Here is a 21577-nt window from a genome sequence, read left to right as displayed (position 1 = left end):
TTTCATCACTGTTTATTGAAGAGACTATTCTTTCCCCATTGTATATATATATATATATATATATATATTTTTGGCGGTACACGGGCCTCTCACTGCTGTGGCCTCTCCCATTGCAGAGCACAGGCTCCGGACATGCAGGCCCAGCAGCCTAGCCGCTCCACGGCATGTGGGATCCTCCCGGACCGGGGCACAAATCCATGTCCCCTGCATTGGCAGGCGGACTCTCAACCACTGGGCCACCAGGGAAGCCCCACCCCATTGTATATTCTTGGCTCCTTTGTCATAAATTAATATTTCATATATGTGAGGGTTTATTTCTGGGCTCTCTATTCTTTTCCATTGATCTGTGTGTCAGTTTTTAAGCCAGTATCATACAGTTTTGATTACTGTAGCTTTATAATACAGTTTGGAATCAGAAAACATGATGGCCCCAGCTTTGTTCATCTTTACTAAGAGTGCTTTGGCTATTCTGGGTCTTCTGTCATTCTATACAAATTTGGGGATTGTTTGTTCTATTTCTGTGACAAATGCCATTGGAATTTTGTTTGAGATTGCATTGAATCTGTAGATTGTTTTGAGTAGTATGGACACTCTAACAATATTCTTCCAACCCATGAGCATATAATGTCTTTCCATTTATTTGTGTCTTCTTCAATTTCTTTCCTCAGTGTCTTATAGCTTTCAGTGTGCAGGTTTTTTATCTCCTTGGTTAAATGTATTCCCAGGTATTTTATTCTTTTTTGGTGCAATTGTAAATGCAAATGTTTTCTTAATTTCTCTTTCTGATAGTTCATTATTAGTGTATAGAAACACAATAGATTTTTTTTTGGCTGCATTGGGTCTTTTTTTTGCAGCACATGGGCTTTCTCTCTAGTTGTGGCGAGCAGGGGCTACTCTTTGTTGTGGTGTGCGGGCTTTTCATTGTGGTGGCTTCTCTTTGTTGCAGAGCATGGGCTCTAGGCATGTGGGTTTCCATAGCTGTGGCACGCGGGCTCTAGAGCACAGGCTCAGTAGTTGTGGCGCACAGGCTTAGTTGCTCTGCAGCATGTGGGATCTTTCCGGAGCAGGGCTCAAACCCATGTCCCCTGTATTGGCAGGCGGATTCTTAACCACTGCACCACCAGGGAAGTCCCTACAATAGATTTTTGTATATTGATTTTTTATTCTCCAACTTGACTGAATTAGTTGATTAGTTCTAATAGTTTTCTGGTGGAGTTTTTAGGATTTTCTGTATATAACATCAGGTCATCTGCCAACAGAGAGGGTTTTACTTTTTCATTTCCCATTTGAATAAAAATGATAAGAGAGTAAGCATCCTGTCTTCTTCTTAATCTTAGAGGAAAAGCTTTCAGTTTTTCACAAGACTATGATATTAGCTGTGGGCTTGTCATATATGGCCTAATTCCCTCTGGACCCACTTTGTTGAGAATTTGTATGATGATTTTTCCTTTTTTTTTGAGGATTTTTGCATCTGTGTTCATCAGGGATATTGGCCAATAATTTTCTTTACTTGTAGTGTCCTTGTCTGGTTTTGGTTTTGGGGTAATGCTGGCCTCTTAAAATGAATTTGCAAGTGATCCCTCCTCTTCAGTTTTTTGGAAGAGTTTGAGAAGAGTGGTGTTAGTTCTTTAAATATATGGTGGAATTCAGTAGTGAAACCATGTGTTCCTGGACTTTGTTGGGAGATTTTTGATTACTAATTCAATCTCCTTACTAGTAATTAGTCTGTTCAGATTTCTTATTTCTTCATGATTCAGTGTTGGTAGGTTGTAGGTTTCTAGAAATGTATACATTTCTCTAGGTTGTTCAATTTTTCAGCATGTCATTGTTCATAATAGACTCTTATGAATCTTTGTAGTTATATGGTGTCAGTTGTCATATCTCCTCTTTCATTTTTTACTTTATTTATTTAAGCCCCCTTTTTTCTTGGTGAGTCTAGCTAAAGTTTTGTCTAATTTATCTTCTCCAAAAATCATCTTAGTTTCATTGACTTCTTCTATTGTTTTTCTAGTCTATTTCATTTATTTCCACTATGATCTTTGTTATTTCCTTCCTTCCACTAACTTTGGGCTTAGTTTGTGCTTTGTGTTCTAGTTCCTTGAGGTATAAAGTTAGGTTGTTTGAGATCTTGTTCTTAATGTATGCATTTATCACTATGAATATCCCTCTTAGAACTGCTTTTGCTGCATCCCTTAAGCTTTCCTATTTTGTGTTTCCAATTTCATTTGTCTCAAGATATTTTTTTAATTTCACTTTTGAGTTCCTTGACCCATTGGTCGTTCAATAGCATGTTGTTAAATCTTCACACATTTGTGAATTTTCCAATTTTCTTCTTGAAATTGATTTTTAGTTTTATACCACTGTGGCCAGAAGAGATACTTGATATGATTTCAGTCTTCTTAAATTTATTAATACTTGTCTTATGTTCTAATAAATGATCTATCCTGGATAATGTTCCATGTGTGCTAAAGAAGAATGTATATTCTGATGCTTTTGGGTGGCATGTTCTGTAAATGTCTGTTAAGTCCCACTAGTCTTATGTGTCATTTAAGTCCAATGTTTCCTTATTGATTTTCAGTCTGGTTGATCTATCCATCGGTAAAAGTGGAGTATTGTATTGAAGTCTCCTACTGTTATTGTATTGCTGTCTATTTCTCCTTTTAGATATGTTACTATTACTTTCTTAAAAAAAATATTACTTTCTTATTTTGGTATCTCTTAGTCCACTATAATCTTGTGGGTCTCATGGACACAAGTCCTGTTGACTTTCAAATCTAGATGTTTTGGGGGCCTGTCTATCAGGTGGAAGTCTTAAAAGTTGGGTCATCAGGTGTGGGTTTGTGGGGAGCCAAGCGTTTTGCTCTACAGGAAGAAGATGGGAGTTGTGAGTTCAGAGTGTTCATGGGAGAAGGTGAGTTCAAGAGCTTCTTCCTCTGTTGGCATCCTGAATGAGAACTGTCTAATCTCTTATTAAAAGTTCTAAATCTGTAAATTATTTCTAGAATAAAATTGCTTTCCTGAAATGTGTTTATATGATGTATTCTATTTGCTCTATTATAGAATTCTACCCTAATTTCCAATTTAAATAGGAATTCCAGGGATCATCTCTGATTTAATAATGTAAAAGCTATAAATTGGATATTGAAACTTTCATTTTCAAAAGTAGTTGCACCACTCTGTTCTGATCACTTTTTTTGGTAAATGTATGTGTATTTTGTAATCCAGCATCCTGTAGGTACTGAATTAAAAATTTATAGTTAGTTTCTATTGTCACAATCACTTTACTTCGTCAAATTAATATCCCTACTTTATCTTGTAATTCTAGAGTTTGTTTCTTAGCAATCTTCATCTTACAAGTTTGTGTGAGTCCATTATAATTCAAAAAAAGAACAGGGACTTCCCTGGCAGTCCAGTAGTTAAGACTTCGCCTTCCAATGCAGGGGGTGCAGGTTTGATCCCTGATTGGGAAGCTAAGATCCCACGTGGCTCATGTCCAAAAAAGCCAAAAACAGAGAACAGCAGCAATGTTGCAACAAATTCAACAAAGACTTCCAAAAAAATGGTCAACATCAAAAAAACCTTAAAAAAAAAAAAAAAGAATAGATGATATGTGACTCTTTTGAAATTATACTACATTTAAAGGAGACCTCAAATATGCAATATTAAAAACATCAGTTACATTAATGATATTGTTGAGGATGTCAACACTAAAGTAAACTATTTTGTTCACTTTGAATTTAATAAATTAATGCTCTATATCTTTCTGTGAAAATAGCTCATAAAGAGTCCTGATAACAGGTAGGAAATTGCAGTTAGGAAACATTTTATTCTGTTTTGTTTTGTTTTGTTTGCGGTACGCGGGCCTCTCACTGTTGTGGCTTCTCCTGTTGCGGAGCACAGGCTCTGGACGTGCAGGCTCAGCGGCCATTGCTCACAGGCCCAGCCGCTCCGCGGCATGTGGGATCTTCCCAGACCGGGGCATGAACCCGTGTCCCCTGCGTCGGCAGGCGAACTCTCAACCACTGTGCTACCAGGGAAGCCCTTTATTCTGTTTTTAAGAGGAGAAAGATTTAAAAATTATGAGTTATGTTTCATTGTAGTTTCTGTGAAGATAATAATTAATTGTACCCATTAACTGTGTTCTTTACCATGTGTAAAATATTAGTCATTGTAGAAAATACTTAATTACATGGTTATTAGGATCTTAACAAGTTAATATTTCAAACTGATTGTCCATGATGCTGAAACAGCTTACAACATTAAGTCATCATTACTATTTAGCTCCATTTCTGGTTAACAGAGAATAATATGACACAACATATTTGACTGGGACACAGGAATTAACAAGTCATTTTTAGATGCCAAAAGAACTTCACAAATACAGTAGATATTAACACAAATTCCTCTTATACACAAGAAATTATTGAAACAGTTGCTCTGTGGTTTTTAGTATTGACCCTGCAGCCACTTCAGTGTCAAACCCAAGAAGAGCAATAGCTCAGCAGAAATTTTAACATAGGGAATTCCCTGGTGGTCCATTGGTTAGGATTCCAGGCTTTCAGTGCCAGCGGCCCAGGTTCAATCCCTAGTCGGGGAACTAAGATACCGCAAGCCACACGGCACAGCCAAAAAAAATAAAAATAAGATAAAATCCTTTAAAATATATATATATTTTAAAGAAAAGAAGTTTTAACATATAACATGTTAAGAAGGCAGTTAATTTATAAAACTGCTGACCAGTTACCTCACACTGATGGTGATAGTTCAGCTCAAACTAACATAAGGTATTAACCGAATACATACTTACCTCCAGTAATAATTCATTCATTTTACATGTTTAGGGATTATCTGTTGCTTTGAAAGAAATCTTGGAATTTAATGTGATCCCTTATCATGAAAATGAAAAGATTTTCTGTTACCATTTGAAGATAAACATTATTTTATATATTTAGATCTAAGTTGACTTCTTCAGTTCAAAAATTAGTATTTTGCAAGCTAATTATTATAATTAGCTGTACAGTTTCTCTTTTCTTAATCTTAAATATATTTCTTAGGAAGACGAAATGTGAAACAAAAGTAGTGCAGGAATATTCATACTTGAAGGCATTGTCTGTTTTTCTTTATTAATCCTTGAAATCTCAGTAGTAAGGACTTATTGTAACTTTTCTTCATCTGCCTTCTGTAGTCATTGGAGAAATGTTCCTGGTGTATCTCATTCTTACTTTCAGAAGCACGATTGGTTACGTACATAATCACTATCAGTAGGAGTGGGAAAGATAATTTTATTTACTTGTATTTTGTTTATTTACTTCTAAAAAGTAGAAAATGATATATGATTACTAGTTGTAAATGCATGCTGCTTATTTAGATAGAGCTAGAGGATGAAACCCCTCTCAGGCACTTAAAATTGTGAAATACTTGAGCGTTGTGAAATGTGAATCCAGCGAAATGAAACTATTAAAAGGAATTTGGTTTTAGTTGTACAGATTTTTTTTTAATGAAGAATGACAATTGAGGAAGTAAGTAATCAGATTGAACTTGCTACACAGTTCCCACAAACGCAAAAAAAGAAAACGATTAAAATGAAATATTAATTTGATATTTAACTTGAATTTTGAATCTCACATATTAATTTGTTAAACTTTTCCTTTAAATTATTGTTGTTTATTATTATTGGCGCACAGTTTTTCTTGGCTAGTTTATTTTATCTGATGGCCTAAAAAGAATAGCAAATTTTGTTTGAAATTGTTCTTTTTAAACTTTAGTAAAAGAAGGGTTTTTTTCCTGTTTTTGTGTGCGTGTGTGTGTGTGTGTGTGTGAGAGAGAGAGAGAGTTGTGTTTATTGTCTAATATTATACCTATAGTACATTTTTCTCTCTTTACTTTAAAAGCAAACACAAACAAATATTTTAATGCATAGAAAATGTTAGCTTTACATCATTAGAAAGCTGTCAAATAAATGCAAATAATGAGGAAGTACTGAAGTTGTTTAAAAATAACTTCTAAAATTGCAGAGCAACAAACAAGGAACATATAATTACCTTTAAGATGTAGAACATTTTAGACAATTAAAAAATGATGTTTTTAATAAATGTTAACAAAGCCTTTAAACCCATATCAGTAAGTTTTGAATATGACTTTAAATGTGAAATAAGTTTAAAATAAAAACAACAAAATATAGTTGTGTTTATGAAATCTAAACATGAGTTAATTTACCACTGTAAAGTATTTCAGATTTGGTGCAAATACTAGTGTAATGCTGCCTTGAGTTTGTTTTCATTACTCCGGCAAGGAAAAACATCAAGAAAATTCTTCCTCGAGCTGCATACTCAGCTTCTGTTGGTTTCTTGTGATGAAAGCAACTGTGCAGACTTATTAGCTTAATTTAAATAAACTTTTATGAATTATTAATATATAAATGTAATTTTAATTCCAAGAATATTGTGAAAGACCTGGAAAATAAATTATAGGAAGTGAAAGTAGCATGGTCATGGTGTGTGTGTGTGTGTGTGTGTGTGTGTGTGTGTGTGTAACACATAGTAAGATTTATGAAATCCATTTTTATTAGATGACTTTCAGACTTTTTAAAAAGTAAAACTCCCCATTAAAAAGGCACTTAACTTATTTTCCTTGTAAAATATGCCAGCTAAAAATTAATTAAAAACAAAAGAGTAAAGGGAACTTTCTATTATACTTATTTGGGTAGAGTAACGCTTTTCCTTCAAACAAAGATTCTTGAAGCACCGTTAAGGATAATTGATGATGGGCACCCAGGCATCCGAAAGAACAAGGAGTTTATTTTCATTTTTTTCTTGTCTAATTTCTGTTAAGTAAAGAGATTCTGCCAAGGGATAAAATAGTTCCTTACTTTCAGGATGTTTTAAAAAATATGATTCCTTGAACTTCTCTAGGCTTAAATATTTTTGTTAGTTTGTATGTTAGCTGATCTGCATAATGTTAAACATTTTTTCCTTTATATAAGCCAATTAGTATAATCATACCTCTTTTTCAATTTAAATGTATGGGTGTATGTATCTCTATAATAGAAAAATACCATCAGTTTAAAATGATGACACTATCATAGTCACTTGGTTGAAATAAATATAAGAATCTAAAGCCTTGAAATTAAGATAAAGGAAAACAAGATAGCATACCTTTTATATACAACACCTTGTTGATCTTGTCTACACTATTTTATGCAAAAAACTAATTTTTTGTAATTTTATATACTGAAGACTGCATAAATGCTGCGATAGAAAAATGTTCCCACATTAGTCTGACTTGGCAAATAGGTTTATAAAAAGTTTTGTTGTCTTTAAAATAAAATTTGTATAGTTTTTGTTTTGTTTTACTTTTTCTTCACAATTGAGTACCATCTTTCACTAAAGTAGATCTGCTATGAAGATATCAAGGGCTGTGAAGGAAGGCGTTTTCCTGAATTTATATTTTTAACTCTTGGGCTATATTAATTAAAATTTCATAACTAATTTATAATATAATAGTATTATTTGGTATTTTTAAAACTCAAAACATTTCTATTCATTATGGCCAGTTTTTATTTAGTGCTCTGATGAATTACAAATTTAGTAATTTGTGACTTATGTAAATTATTCAAGGCAATTGGATGTATAGTTTTAAATAAGTTATATAGGAAAACTGATTTCATTATATATTCCTAACCAGTTTTTAAATCAATAAAATCAGTATTTCACTCTTAATGCAGTCAATGTTAATTTAAGAAAAAAATTAAATCTTCAGTTAGAAATATGAAAAAAAATAGAGAACCTTTTGCAGCAATAATTTAGTTGTTTAAAAATATTAAATCTGATATATTTTATTTACTAGACGAGTAAGCCTAATCCCAAAAAGAAAAATTCTGTCTTTGAAAATACATTGCAAAATTACAAAATTGCATTGTAGAATTTAGTTAATGATTAACTTTGATAGCCTATATGTTTGAACTTGAAAGTATTTGTATTAACTGTTAATATCTGTTAATATCTCTTTTTTTAATTTATTTTATTTGTTTATTTTTGGCTGTGCTGGGCCTTCGTTGCTGCTCACGGGCTTTCTCTAGTTGTGGTGAGCGGGGGCTACTCTTTGTGGCGGTGCATGGGCCTCTCATCGCAGTGGCCTCTCTTGTTGCTGAACACAGGCTCTAGGCACGTGGGCTTCAGTAGTTATGGCACACAGGCTCAGTAGTTGTGGCTCTTGGGCTCTAGAGCGCAGGCTCAGTAGTCGTGGCGCACGGGCCTAGTTGCTCCCCTGCATGTGGGATCCTCCCAGACAAGGGCTCGAACCCGTGTCCCCTGCATTGACAGGCGGACTCCTAACCATTGTGCCACCAGGGAAGCCCTGTTAATATCTTTTCAAATATATATTATTGGTTTAATTCCTTTGACTTTCTCACCATCCTCAGCAAGTAAGTAGGTGGAAGGTCTTTTTTTTTTTTAATTTCAGTCTTCACTGTTGTACTTTGATACAGCTGTTCAACATAATATTATGGGTTAAAGTGGTTTTGTCTGTTTGTTTTTTGAATCTACAACTTCTGTTGTGGATTAGGGAAGTGCTTTCAACCCTCTTCCTGGTCTATGAAGGAACCTTCTATCACTTATATTATGACCATTCTATAAGATTGTTGACTATTAGAGTATGTTGAGCTAAAGAGAGAGGAGTGTTCTATGACGTGAACACTTCTAAAAAGACATTCACACATTAGGTAATATCTTTTAATTGTATCAGTTATTTTCATTGAAATTTTGATTGGAGTATATACCATTTCAAAACCAGAAAACAGGTAAAGTCAAATTTCAGACTGGTACTTTTAAGAAAAAATATATGTAATTACAGCACCCTCATGCTAGAAAAGAAAATCGTGGAAATAAATTGGCCAGTCAAATGCATGTTTCAGCCTGGGAGGTAGAAGAGTGAAATAAAAAGAGCAGTGATTTTAGAGCCTGAAGTATCTACTCTGCCTACACCCGAGAATTATTGAAAGGCTCCAATAAAATGTTTGTGAAAACCGTTTTATATAACTAGCACAAACTGTGTAAATGTAGGATGTTCTTTGTTTTGTGGGGTAATGAATGGTTAGTTATTGCCACATAACTGTTTTTTTTCCATCTTTTGGCCAATGATCAGTAGAGGTGTCTTCATTGGCTATCTTGAAAAATTCTGTGGTTTCCTACCCTGATATTAATGAGGGAATAAGTCTGATGAGTTAATTAAAGGAAAGAGAAAGAGATATGTGGTAGACTAGCATTTCCAAAAGAATGGGTTGGTTCATGGTTGGTTTATAACATTTTGTTCATCCCTAGCTAATCCAGAGAGAACCCAAAAAATAAAGTAACAGTGTTTTGGCTTATTCTTGAAATGTGATAAAAGTTTATCTTTAAGGATGTGTAGTTAATGTTTTATCAAGATTTTATTTGCATGTTTTTCAGTGCACCCTGCTGTGATTTTTTTTAAATCATTCATCTTATTAAATGAATCAATGATTTCAGATTATGAGACATTTGATATTATAAACTCTGTAAAGAGCCATCTTTCTTTCTTCCTTCTACTTTTCATTAATGTTTTGATATCCTCCTTTTATACAGGACTTCGCCTCCCGGGCTAAACTGGCAGTTCAAAACCTAGTACAGAAGGTTGGATTTTTTGGAATTTTGGCCTGTGCTTCGGTAAGTGAATTGTATTTAAATAGTAGATTTAATGAAGAGTGGCCCCTGCTTGCCACAACTAGAGAAAGCCCTCACACAGAAACGAAGACCCAACACAGCAAAAATTAATTAATTAATTAATAAACTCCTACCCCCAACATCTTCTTTAAAAAAAAAAATAGTAGATTTATATTTCGATCCAATTTGTTTTTAAAAGTACATGACTGGGGCTTCCCTTGGTGGCGCAGTGGTTGAGAGTCTGCCTGGCGATGCAGGGGACGCGGGTTCATTCCCCGGTCCAGGAAGATCCCACATGCCGCGGAGCGGCTAAGCCCGTGAGCCATGGCCGCTGAGAATGTGCCTCTGGAGCCTGTGCTCCGCAGCGGGAGAGGCCACAACAGTGAGAGTCCCGCATACCGCAAAAAAAAAAAAAAAAAAAAAGTACATGACTGAATGAAAAAATAATTATCACTTTTAACAGGTATATAATGTTATTAATCATTCACCTTACTGATCAAATGAGCTGTTTTCTGTTGGATAGGTTTCTATGTTGTTTATTGACTTTCAAGCATTTTATCATACCATGATGACTTCAGACCTAAATGGCTTGATTCAGTAAGAAAAAAGAGACAAAATCCATCTTTCTCATGAAGAATATATAATGAAGTGCATTTAAGCAAATAACAATGACTTCATTCTTTCCAGAGTTACAGATAGGTAGTCTTTTTCCAAAGCTTCAGGCATTAGTTATAAGGAAGAATTCATATAAAACCTCCTTAAGTGACTTTAACACCTAGCTAGGTAATTGAAACATCTGTGGCAAGGTTAAGGACATCTTTGGCTACAGTGAATTAAGAAGCTATTTGTGTCAAAAACTTAATTAGGACTTCCCTGGTGGCGTGGTGGTTAGGAATCTGCCTGCCAATGCAGGGGACACAGGTTCAAACCCTAGTCCGGGAAGATCCCACATGCCTCAGAGCAACTAAGCCCATGCACTGCAACTACTGAGCCTGCACTCTAGAGCCCACGAGCCACGACTACTGACCCACGTGCCACAACTACTGAAGCCCGCGTGCCTAGAGCCCATGCTTCACAACAAGAGAAGCCACAACGAGAATCCCACGCACCACAACAAAGAGTGGCCCCTGCTCTCCGCAACTAGAGAAAGCCTGTATACAGCGATGAAGACCCAGCACAGCCAAAAATAAAAATAAAATTTAAAAAAAGAAAAAAGAAGTTACTAACTGTATATAAAAAAATAACTCTATAAAAAAAAACTCAATGTCTCAAATTGCAGATTTATGAAATTGACATTCCTTGATGAGTTGGTGTTTATCCTGGTCCTTTTCTAATATAATAGATACAGTTACATTTGAAATGGGGTGTTTTGGTCAAAGTTTTCTTTGGTAGTCTGTACACAATTCTTGGTAGTTCAGTGGTAGATTTGACCAGAATAACTAGATGTATCTAGTTGATATGATAAAAGCTTCAATTATAAGTAAAATTCAGAAAATTATTGTCTACTGACCCACAGTTACTTTATCCATTATGTATTAGAACTTGAATATATCCTTGAGTACCCCTTTCCTCACCTTAGCAAAGTAAATGGCCAAAAAGGGAAGACATTTGGTGCCAAAATTTCTAATGTGATATCAACATTCTAGAGATATTCTAAACTATACATGTGCCTCAATTACTATCTTTTGACCCTGGCTATACTAGAAATTTTTGTAATCTAACTTTTCTTTTCAGTGTAGAAGCTCTTTATCACAATATTGATCTCAACTATTTGAGCAATGTGTAGGTATGTTGTAGTGTGACGTAGTGGGATGAGAATTGGTTTTGGAGTCAGGCTTACTTGGGTTCCTAAACCAGGTTTGCCTCTTAGCTATGTAGTCTCAGTGTCAATTTACTCTCCTTGAGCCCTAGTTTTCTAATGTTTAAAATGGGGCAATAGGGACTTCCCTGGTGGTCCACTGTGTAAGACTCCGCACTCCCAATGCAGGGGGCCCGGGTTCGATCCCTGGTCGGGGAACTAGATCCTGCATGTATGCCGCAACTAAAGATCCTGCATGCCACAATGAAGATCCCACGTGCCGCAACTAAGACCCAGTGCAGCCTAAATAAATAAATAATTTTTTTTTTTTAATGAGTTAGTAAGACACTCATTACAAAGGTTGATGTGAGGATTTAAGATAATATATATGAACTAACACAGTGCCTGGAAGGTGAAGTAAGACAGAGCTCAACCATTTTTTATTGTTATTCATCAGCTTTGTATCAACCCCTGACTGCTTGGATGAAGAAGTGAAAGCTGTATTCCCTTTCCTCAAGGATTCTGAAGTCTAGTGAGGGAGACAGTTTAAATACAATAATAAGTGAAAGGTGCTGTGGAAGCCCAGCAGAATAGGATTAAGCTGAGAGGACTAAAGAACGATAATGTCCTTAGTTTAGAAGCTAAGAGAACAGTGGGAGAGCCATGTTGCCTGGGTTGAAATCCTGAAATCATGCTCTGCTGCCATTAATACTGGACAAATTGCTTAATCTGTCTGTCTCACTTTTCCTATAAAATGGATGTAATATCATATAGCATTGTTTTGGGAATTAAGTGAGTTGATGATGTAGAAACATTAGAAAAGTACCTAACAACTCAATAAAAGTTAGCTTTCATTATTCCTGGGGAAAATACAAGAACCTTTGATTTATTAAAGCAAAAAATATTTATTCTTTGGCACTCATCTATGCCTGTGTCTTCCCTGCTAAAATTCCACTTTCTATACTAGCCAATCTTCTTTTTTTTTTTTTTTTTTTTTTTTTTTTAGCCAATCTTCTTTATATTTGACTAGGAATAGTCAATAGCCAACATAAATTAATAGATCGATTTGACCCTCTAAGAACTTTTTACTAGGAAATTGTTAATACTTATATTAAAGTATTAAAAGTATGTGTACTTGATTTAAGGTAAGAAGGTAAGTAGAGGGTAAGGTAGGAAGAAGTTCGTTTTTGATAAATTTATTTATTTATTTTATTTATATTTGGCTGCATTGGGTCTCTGTTGCTGTGCACGGGCTTTCCCTAATTGAGGCAAGTGGGGGCTACTCTTCATTGTGGTGCGTGGGCTTCTCGTTGCCGCGGTTTCTCTTGTTGCGGAGCACGGGCTCTAGGCATGCGAGCTTCAGTAGTTGAGGCACACGGGCTCAGTAGTTGTGGCTCGCTGGCTCTAGAGCTCAGGCTCAGTAGTTGTGGCACACGTGTTTAGTTGCTCCGCAGCACGTGGAATCTTCCCGGGCCAGGGCTCAAACCCGTGTCCCCTGCATTGGCAGGCGGATTCTTAACCACTGTGCCACCAGAGAAGCCCAGAGTTTATTTATTAGTTAGTTATTTTGTTGTTAACATTTAAACTAAGGTAAAACTCGTAATTGAGGGAAAATCTCAAAGCTACTTAGTAGTTCTTTTAATTCTAATCTTCCTTTCTGTGTATTTAGTTAACAATTGAAAAAAGTAACATGCATATGTAACAACAAATTCGTTGATTATGCTCTTCTGAGAGTATCCAACATAAAACTTCTAATTTTTATCTACTCTGATTACATATCCTGTGTACTTTAATTTCCATTTCAATATGCTGTGGAGCCTGATAATAAAGGAAAACAATTAAAATTTTAATTCATGGAGTTGTGAGAGTCATATGAGAAAATATAAGAAATGACAGTTGTAAGGATGTGGAAGTGACATTGTTATTAAATGGTTATAAGACAGATGCAATTGCATAAAGCATTTGAATTTGGATAAGAAAAATAAAATTAAGCTATTGAATCTGAGTTTTATTAACAGAAGAATACTTGAATTCTGATTTAGTTATGTTATTGTTTTTGAAAGAACATTTGTGACAAATACCTTTTAAACAACTGGGCTTTTATTTGAAAGTCCAAACACAAAATTATATAAATTAATTAGCTTATAAATGGTTCCACCAACAGACACAGGACAAGAGTACCTCTGTGGGAGAAAAATGGATGAAGTGCTCAAAAAGAGCTTGTGGTTTCTTTGCATTTTTACATGAAATTATCTATTAGCATTCTTGAAACGTGGGAATGTTCAGAAAAGGTATTTGTTGTGAATCACTTCTTTGTCTGGGACTGAGTATTCACAACATCTGAATCTGTGCTCTTGTATTTCCACCCTTGATTTTCTTTGTAGAATGAATCACATGACCCCATGGCCTTGGGCTGTCATAGATAGAAAAAATTCATTATTTGTATTTTACTTTATGTTGAGAAATGAAAGCATGGCCACCTATAAATGTATTTGTGAATTTACAAGAATGTTTTCTGTAGATGTGAGTACTTTCTAGATAATCTTTTTCTTCATTTATACCTCACCTTATAAAACAGCTACCAAATGGTCAAGTATCTACTGAATGGAATTAAATTCCTGTTGATCCATTGGCTTTATCCAGTTTTAATGTGATGAAAAAAAGTATATTTATGGGGCATTAGTCATAAGTAGTGCAAACAAAAGGACAGCTGTGTTTGCTTTGAACAAATTAAGCAACTGCCTGGGATGAATATGTGACACAACTTATAGAGACATTAGAATACTTGTCAAACTATCCAGACAGTCTAGTACTGATCAGGGAACCCATACCTGTCTTTCCAGTGGTAGACAAGGCTTAACACATAATTCCACACACCTATAGGTGGTAAAATTAAACTGTTTTTTGGATTATTTATGGACGTTCCATTTTAATTTTTTCTTTTTTTAAATAGATTCCAAATCCTCTGTTTGATCTGGCTGGAATAACATGTGGACACTTTCTTGTACCTTTTTGGACTTTCTTTGGTGCAACCCTGATTGGAAAAGCAATAATTAAAATGCATATCCAGGTAATTATACCCTTTTGACTCCCTGTTTAATGATGATGAACCCCTTAAAAGACACTGAAAACATATTCTCCTTGCTCTCTCCAAGGCAAATTGTTAAGATTTTGGTTCTGCTTCTTGGTTGGTAGCATGCTTAGGTATTCAGCCACGGAACATCGTTTGGAAGTTAGTGGATTTCGGGCAGGTTTTCCCTACTCCTATTGGAAAGTTGTTCCCCTTTATTATTTTTTTTCCTTGTTTTATTTCTTTCCTTCTTTTTTCCTCCCTCCCTTCCTTTCTCTCTTTCTTTCTTTATTTCACTTTTGCCTTGTGAAACTTGTTTATCCAAGAATTTTACCAAACGAAAATAGTGTTCCTGTATAGGAAAATGCACACCATATTAACATATGTAGTCCAAAGATGTTTTATCCTTACTGACCATAGGCTGAGGAAGTAGTCCCTTTCATTAATTCTACTTTTCTTTCTCACGTTCTATATATAACACTTCCTCTCAAGGCACAAATATCCTTTACAAAATACCAGCCAGATGTTAATGTGGACAATGGGGAAGAAAGGGGCCCTGAGGAGGCAAAGAGATGTGGGTTTTGGTTAGAGATGTGAGAATCTGTTGATCTTCAAAGACACTCTTAACAAAATCTTTAGGATAGGGCCGTGTGTGTGTGTGTGTGTGTGTGTGTGTGTGTGTGTGTGTAAATAGGGGAGAGAAAAGAGGCCAATAACTTAAATGAGAGGAAATGGATATATGCTTCTAGGACTGTGATATGAATCGATAGGTGTGGTATAAAAGGCAAATCTTACTAGAATAAAATAAAATTAACGTGGAAAGAATGTCTTCATTAATGAGGTTTGCAAGAAGGAAGCATTCACCAAAGGAAGGGCAAGAACAGTGAGTAATGTCTATGCCCTGGTCTGATTCCTTAATAATTAAAAGCACATCTATCCCCCAAGTTTTTGCTTACCACCTCTTTACCTCCAGTTCTTAGAAGAGAAGAATGAAAAAGGAAAACTTCAGCTGCTTCTACCTGCCCAGTTTCTCATATTAGACTTTGGCATTTAGGATGAGTTTATTGAGCTTGTCATCTACTCTCTGGCCATGCTAATCACTCAGAATTTCAAGGCTTTATTTTTCCTCCTTCAAGGAATATAATTGCTCCTACTTACGTTAAGTGTATTGTTCAATGACGATGGGTTTTTAAATACTGGAATGCTAGTTACTTTGGGAAAGATTTAAAATACTATAATAGAGTTTTTCAAATGATAAAATCATTTAGCTTTTTGAAGTCCTTTGAAAGTATTAATACCTAAGGAACAATAACAGATTATTTTAATTCCCTTTATAACAGCAACTTTTCTAGGAATCCATAAATTTAATGTATCCTGCTTTATGTACTAACTTTCTATAAAATACAATAAAATATATTATGCTAAAAGTACCCTATAGTTATAGGGTATGTAACTTATCAGACTTTTCATTATAGCATATTCAAAAATAGTATATTTTTTTAATATTCTCAGTAGATTTTTTCAAGTTATCATAATCATGCTTAATGTTTTAATAGAGTACTTTACACTTTAAAGTGTATGCCACCCGATTTAATTCTCATAATCCTGGGATAGAGAAATTACTACTCCCATTTTGTAATTATCAAACTTAGAGAGGGAAATAGGTAATAGTTGCCTAAAAGAATAAGTAACAGCTGGAATTTGAACCAGAGTCAGCTTCAAGTTCAGTGTTCTTTCCACTCTTTTGCAATGCCTTCTTAACTGTATTTATATGATCACGAAAACTGAATTGTTTAATACCTGCTGTTTATCAGGACCTGTGCCAGGCAGTTTGCATGGTTATCTCAGAACAATCCTGTGAGGTGGTTATTATCCCCATTTCATAGATGGGAGGGACTAGAATTCAAACCAAAATCGTGCTATCTGTTAAACCTCCCCTAAAAGTTTGAAATCAGCCCACCTAATAATGTTAATTAACGATTTCTCTTTCTACTGGACAAGTTCAATTCCTCAGCCTGTAGAAGTTCACTTAGAAATATTTCCTTTCTCCTAAATGATGAAGAAAATAAGGAGTCAGCACACTCACATAATATTTCATGTACCATATAATTTACTTATCATGTGTATTATTTATTGCCTTTCAACTTTCCCCCTACCGCCACACATACGTGTACAGAAATATAAGCTCCATGAGGGCAGAGGTTTTTGTTTCTTGGCTCCCTAAGGTATTCTAGTGCCTAGAATAGCATCTGACATGTCCTTGGCGCTCGGTAAATATTTAATATATGAATCAGTCTAAGATACTTCTTTCCATTGGAGGACCCTTCTTTTATAGATATATAGTTTCTTCTTTGTTCATTCTGGCACCATTAGTTCCCTACACCCATATATATATTTTTTTAATTATTCCTACTCTACCCTTATTTCCTCTGTGCACATGGTTGACATGGCTGACTGGGCTCTTTGGGGATCTGTGCCTTTTGTTTATTTGGTAGAATCCCCACCCAGACCTCAAGCTTGAATGATTCTGAGACATATGTTCTTAAATGTCTTGCCCAGCACAGTGAATTTTCAAGCTGTTATATATAAGAAGAAAGTCTTGTTTTGTTTCAAGAAAGTCTAATCGTGCAATTATCTGGGCATTGGCTTATTTTGAATGTTAGGAAATGATGGGAGGGAACACATGGTGGTGAAATCACTGAGAGGCAAACCATTACCTCTGTTTCTTAGTAAGAGATTTATAGCTCCTGGGCTTTCCTGGTGGCGCAGTGGTTGAGAGTACGCCTGCCGATGCAGGGGACATGGGTTCGTGCCCCGGTCTGGGAAGATCCCACATGCCGCGGAGTGGCTGGACCCGTGAGCCATGGCCGCTGAGCCTGCGCGTCCAGAGCCTGGGCTCCGTAACGGGAGAGGCCACAACAGTGAGAGGTCCGCGTCCCGCAAAAAAAAAAAAAAAAAAAAAGATTTATAGCTCCAATTAACTGGCTTTTAGTATGGATACTAGAAGAGTCCCCATATATTAATGCTTTTCTCCCTAAATGATCTCTTGTAATTGTCTTATTAGTTTCATAATCTTCATACACCATTTGTGTAGGATTGTTGATAAATCATCATCCATCTTGTAATTGTTTGATATCTATATGTGCTTACTTTTTTCATGAGATAAGTAAATACCTTTTTCACATTAATAGATACATAAACAAACACCAAAAAGGACTGTGAACTTATTTTTTTAGTCTTATTTCCTCACACATATCCAGCTGTGCAGCTGCCAATGTCTTTGTTAACTGTAGGACATTAAGAAAATATCATTGCCTTATTAGTCTTCTACCTGAAATAATGAGCTTTAGTCTGAATTAGCCACTTTCCTGAGATTCATAATGGATGGCTAAAAAGAAGACTATTGTTATTTATTTTATTTCTCTTCCCTCCCATTTGGTTACATAGGCTATAGTTACTATTTAACAACAGTAACAAAGCACTGGAGAGTTTGTTATCAGGAACTGGGAGAGAGAATCTAGAATTAGTCATATTTATTCAGAGAATTATTCTCAGTCCTTTAAAGCTAAACCTTAATATCACCTTCTTGAATCTCTAATTAATTGTACTTATATGACCTTTTCTTTCTCTCAACTTCTGTAACACATTGTTTTCACCGCTAATGACATTTACAGTTTATATCTTTTGTACTTAACCATCTTTCTACTATGTATAGAAAAATTTTTTAATTTCTTCAGGGTATTGAAGAAGTATTCTTCCCATCTTTGTGTTCCCTGAAAGCCCTTAATAATGCTTATATTATCCGTAGTAAATACTTTTTGTAACATTTGTTGAGTTGAAAATATTTGCTACCTGTTAGCCTAAAGGCATCTTTACTTGTAAGTTACGTATCAACATCTTTAATTAATAAAGAATACCTCAATAATACCAAATTGGCAATGACCCAGGTCTGATAACGATCCCCCAAAACTTGTTGATGCCTTTGCTTGTAGTCGAAACCTGAAATTCCAGGCTCATTCAGGATCTGAGAATGGAACTTTCATGATACTTTTATAAGAACTGTCCAGGAAGGACATAGTCTTTTCAAAGATCCTCTTGATTAGATTTAGCCCAGACACCTATCATCAGGCTGATAAGCTTTAATTTCAGTGGTGGAGGCTATATGGGAACCCATGACTTTAGTTGTATACACCATTCTAAAACACATAGAACGGGCTTCCCTGGTGGCGCAGTGGTTAAGAATCCGCCTGCCAATGCAGGGGACACGGGTTCAAGCCCTGGTCCAGGAAGATCCCATATGCTGCGGAGTAGCTAAGCCCGTGAGCCACAATTACTGAGCCCACATGCCACAACTGCTGAAGCCCGCATGCCAGGAGTCTGTGCTCTGCAACAAGAGAAGCCACCACAATGAGAAGCCCGCGCACCGCAACGAAGAGTAGCCCCCGCTCTCTGCAACTAGAGAAAGCCCACGCACAGCAATGAAGACCCAACACAGCCAAAAATAAATAAATAAAATAAAATAAAACACATAGAACATGTGGAACATCCACCCAGCCTTGGGTTTCATGACTCACATTTCTCCCTCAGACATGGTCACGTATCCTGGCAAGACTAGAACTGTACTTAAGGAAAAACATCTTTAAAATACAAAGTAGATAGCATTTGTCAAATGGTGTTTTGTTTTGTTTCTTAAAATTTTTTTAAATTGCAATTAGCAGCAGCATGGTCACCTTTTTAGACTATTATCAGAATTGTGAATTTATATTGTGTTTTTTTTTTGATGAGAAATATTTATTTTAACTGGCATTTTCTTTACAGAAAATCTTCGTTATCATAACATTCAGCAAACACATAGTGGAGCAGATGGTGGCTTTCATTGGGTGAGTAATTCTTTAAGGACTAATATTATCATGGTTTGAATGGGAAGAAATATATAAAAAAGACTTCGTTGGTATAGAATTTTTGTGATAGCTCTTTATTTTTTGAGAAGGAAAAATCTTTTGCCCTGTTATTATTTAAATTGAAGGTGAACCTCGTTCCCTACAGCAGGGAAGGATGAAGCTCAGATTATCCTTGTTTAATTTTAAACCAAACATGTATCAAGTCATATAATTCTTGATTTAAAAGAAGCTTTGCAGTTTTAGACTTGCCCCTCCAAAGAGGTATGAAATTCTCTTTATGTAAAAGACATGTGTATATAGTTAGAGTTTAATGGTGCTTTGGTACAATGCTATGACTTTTAGCCAAAATTGGATGCCAGATACACAGTTGTATTTCATTTATATATAAATCTTACATAAAATATTAATATTTCGTTAAATAAGGCATGATATTACCAAAATATGTGTTCTGAATCTATTACTTCACTAGAGAAAAATTAGGCCATTTTAAAAGGCTAAACTATCCAAAGCATTTATTTTTGTGTTTAAAGAAGTCAGACCAGTTTTAACATACGTTTTAAATGACAGTGTCACAAATTTTTTGGAGTTTACTTTGATAAAACAATAAAGAAAGACCTGTTTAGTTAATCAAATTAATGTCAACTGGAATGTGAATCCTACCGGATATTAAATGAACCCTTTTTTTTTCAATATATGATTTTTTATTCAGTGTTTACAGGTGAGAGGTTTTCTTTTCATTTAATAGTGTTAACTGCCCTATGGTGGAAAAGTGTTAAGTTGGAATGCCCTTTATGTAGTTTTAACACAAATCTCTATTTTAAAAGCCATTTATAAAACAAGATGTTTATGAAAGTATTCACTATTAAACAACTGCCACTTGGTAGTGAGCTCATGAGTATTAGTTTTATTATTCTTTGAACCATGCACTATATATTATACTTACTCTTTTCTATGTATGATATATTCTATGATAAAATAGTTTTTAATATTTTCTACTTAGGTATTAATGTAATAATTGAGGAAAAACATATTCTTGAGAATATACTCAGTGGAGCCAGCTAATGATTTTATTACTTCCTAAGCTTCTGATTAGAAATATGGATTATGGCTTGTAAATTAAATTTTAATTACTCCAGTTTTTTGTTGCCTGAATTCTTACAAAGTGGTTTATAGGTCATCATATATCACATTCGAAAAGAAAGAGGGAATATTCTTGTCCCTTTTTTTAAAATAAGAAGACATTTCATCCGTTCCTACAGATTATTGTGCCACCTTGAGAGAATTCTGAGGGACATGTAGGACTACCACACAAACCACACAGACCCACACATTGTCGGAATGGCTTTGCACGCAGCATCCTACATTCTTTCTTTCTCCTTTTTCCATACTGAACGTTTATAGAAGGAAGTTTTCTAGCTACTTCTACATCCTCGCCACTACCACCTTTTGTTTCCCCAGCTTTTGGAGCTTCTAAGAAGTTATATTAGTTAGCTACCTATCTCAAACACCCACATCCAGTTTCATTTCCTTCCAATCAGTTCATCATACTGCAGTTAGTAACCTTTTAAAAATCATACCTGAGCCTGCCACCACCACTGTCCTCACTCCGCAGTTCTCCACTTCTTGAAACCCTTCACTTGTTTTCCCCTTCATTCTTAAGATAAAGCTAAAACTCCTTACTGGGTCTCTATAGCCTTGAATGAGCTATCCCCTATAGTTTTCTCTGCTTGAGTCTCTCACCATTGGTCTTTGCTCAGGCTTTTCCCTTTGTCCTGTTCAGGGTTTCTCAACCTTGGCACTATTGACATTTTAGGCCAGATAAGATGTCTTTGTTGTGGGGGACTGTCCTGTGCATTGTAAGATATTTAGCTGCGTCCTTTTCCTCTACTCACTAGATGCCAATAGTGTCTCCCAGTTGTGACAATCAAAAATGTCCCCAAACATTGCCAAATGTTCCATGGCAAGTAAACCACCACTGTCACCACCAATCCCATTGAGAATCACTGGCCTAGATAATGTCCTTTGGATTTCAGCTACTATATTCACAAAAACACCTTCCCTGACTAGGTCACAATTACCCTCTTTCCTAGGGACCTCGTTTCTCAGCAGTATGTACTACATGCACTGACAG

At 35.4% G+C, this 21577-nt stretch overlaps 1 protein-coding gene across 2 annotated transcripts in view; it reads left to right on the top strand.

The window, feature by feature from the left end:
- The window catches only part of VMP1 (vacuole membrane protein 1), a 130102-nt gene that overhangs the window by 91649 nt on the left and 16876 nt on the right, over window positions 1-21577 (top strand). For both annotated transcript variants that reach the window (XM_060290920.2, XM_030881786.3), the window contains exons 8-10: window positions 9600-9680; window positions 14429-14545; window positions 19364-19425. In XM_060290920.2, the coding sequence (XP_060146903.1) occupies window positions 9600-9680; window positions 14429-14545; window positions 19364-19425 (260 nt within the window). The remainder of the gene's footprint in view (window positions 1-9599; window positions 9681-14428; window positions 14546-19363; window positions 19426-21577) is intronic.

Source organism: Globicephala melas, chromosome 20 (assembly GCF_963455315.2).
Source record: "Globicephala melas chromosome 20, mGloMel1.2, whole genome shotgun sequence".
In the NCBI taxonomy this organism is placed as follows: domain Eukaryota; kingdom Metazoa; phylum Chordata; class Mammalia; order Artiodactyla; family Delphinidae; genus Globicephala; species Globicephala melas.
The sequence above is the reverse complement of the archived record's forward strand: the minus strand, read 5'-3'. Positions and strand labels throughout refer to the sequence as shown.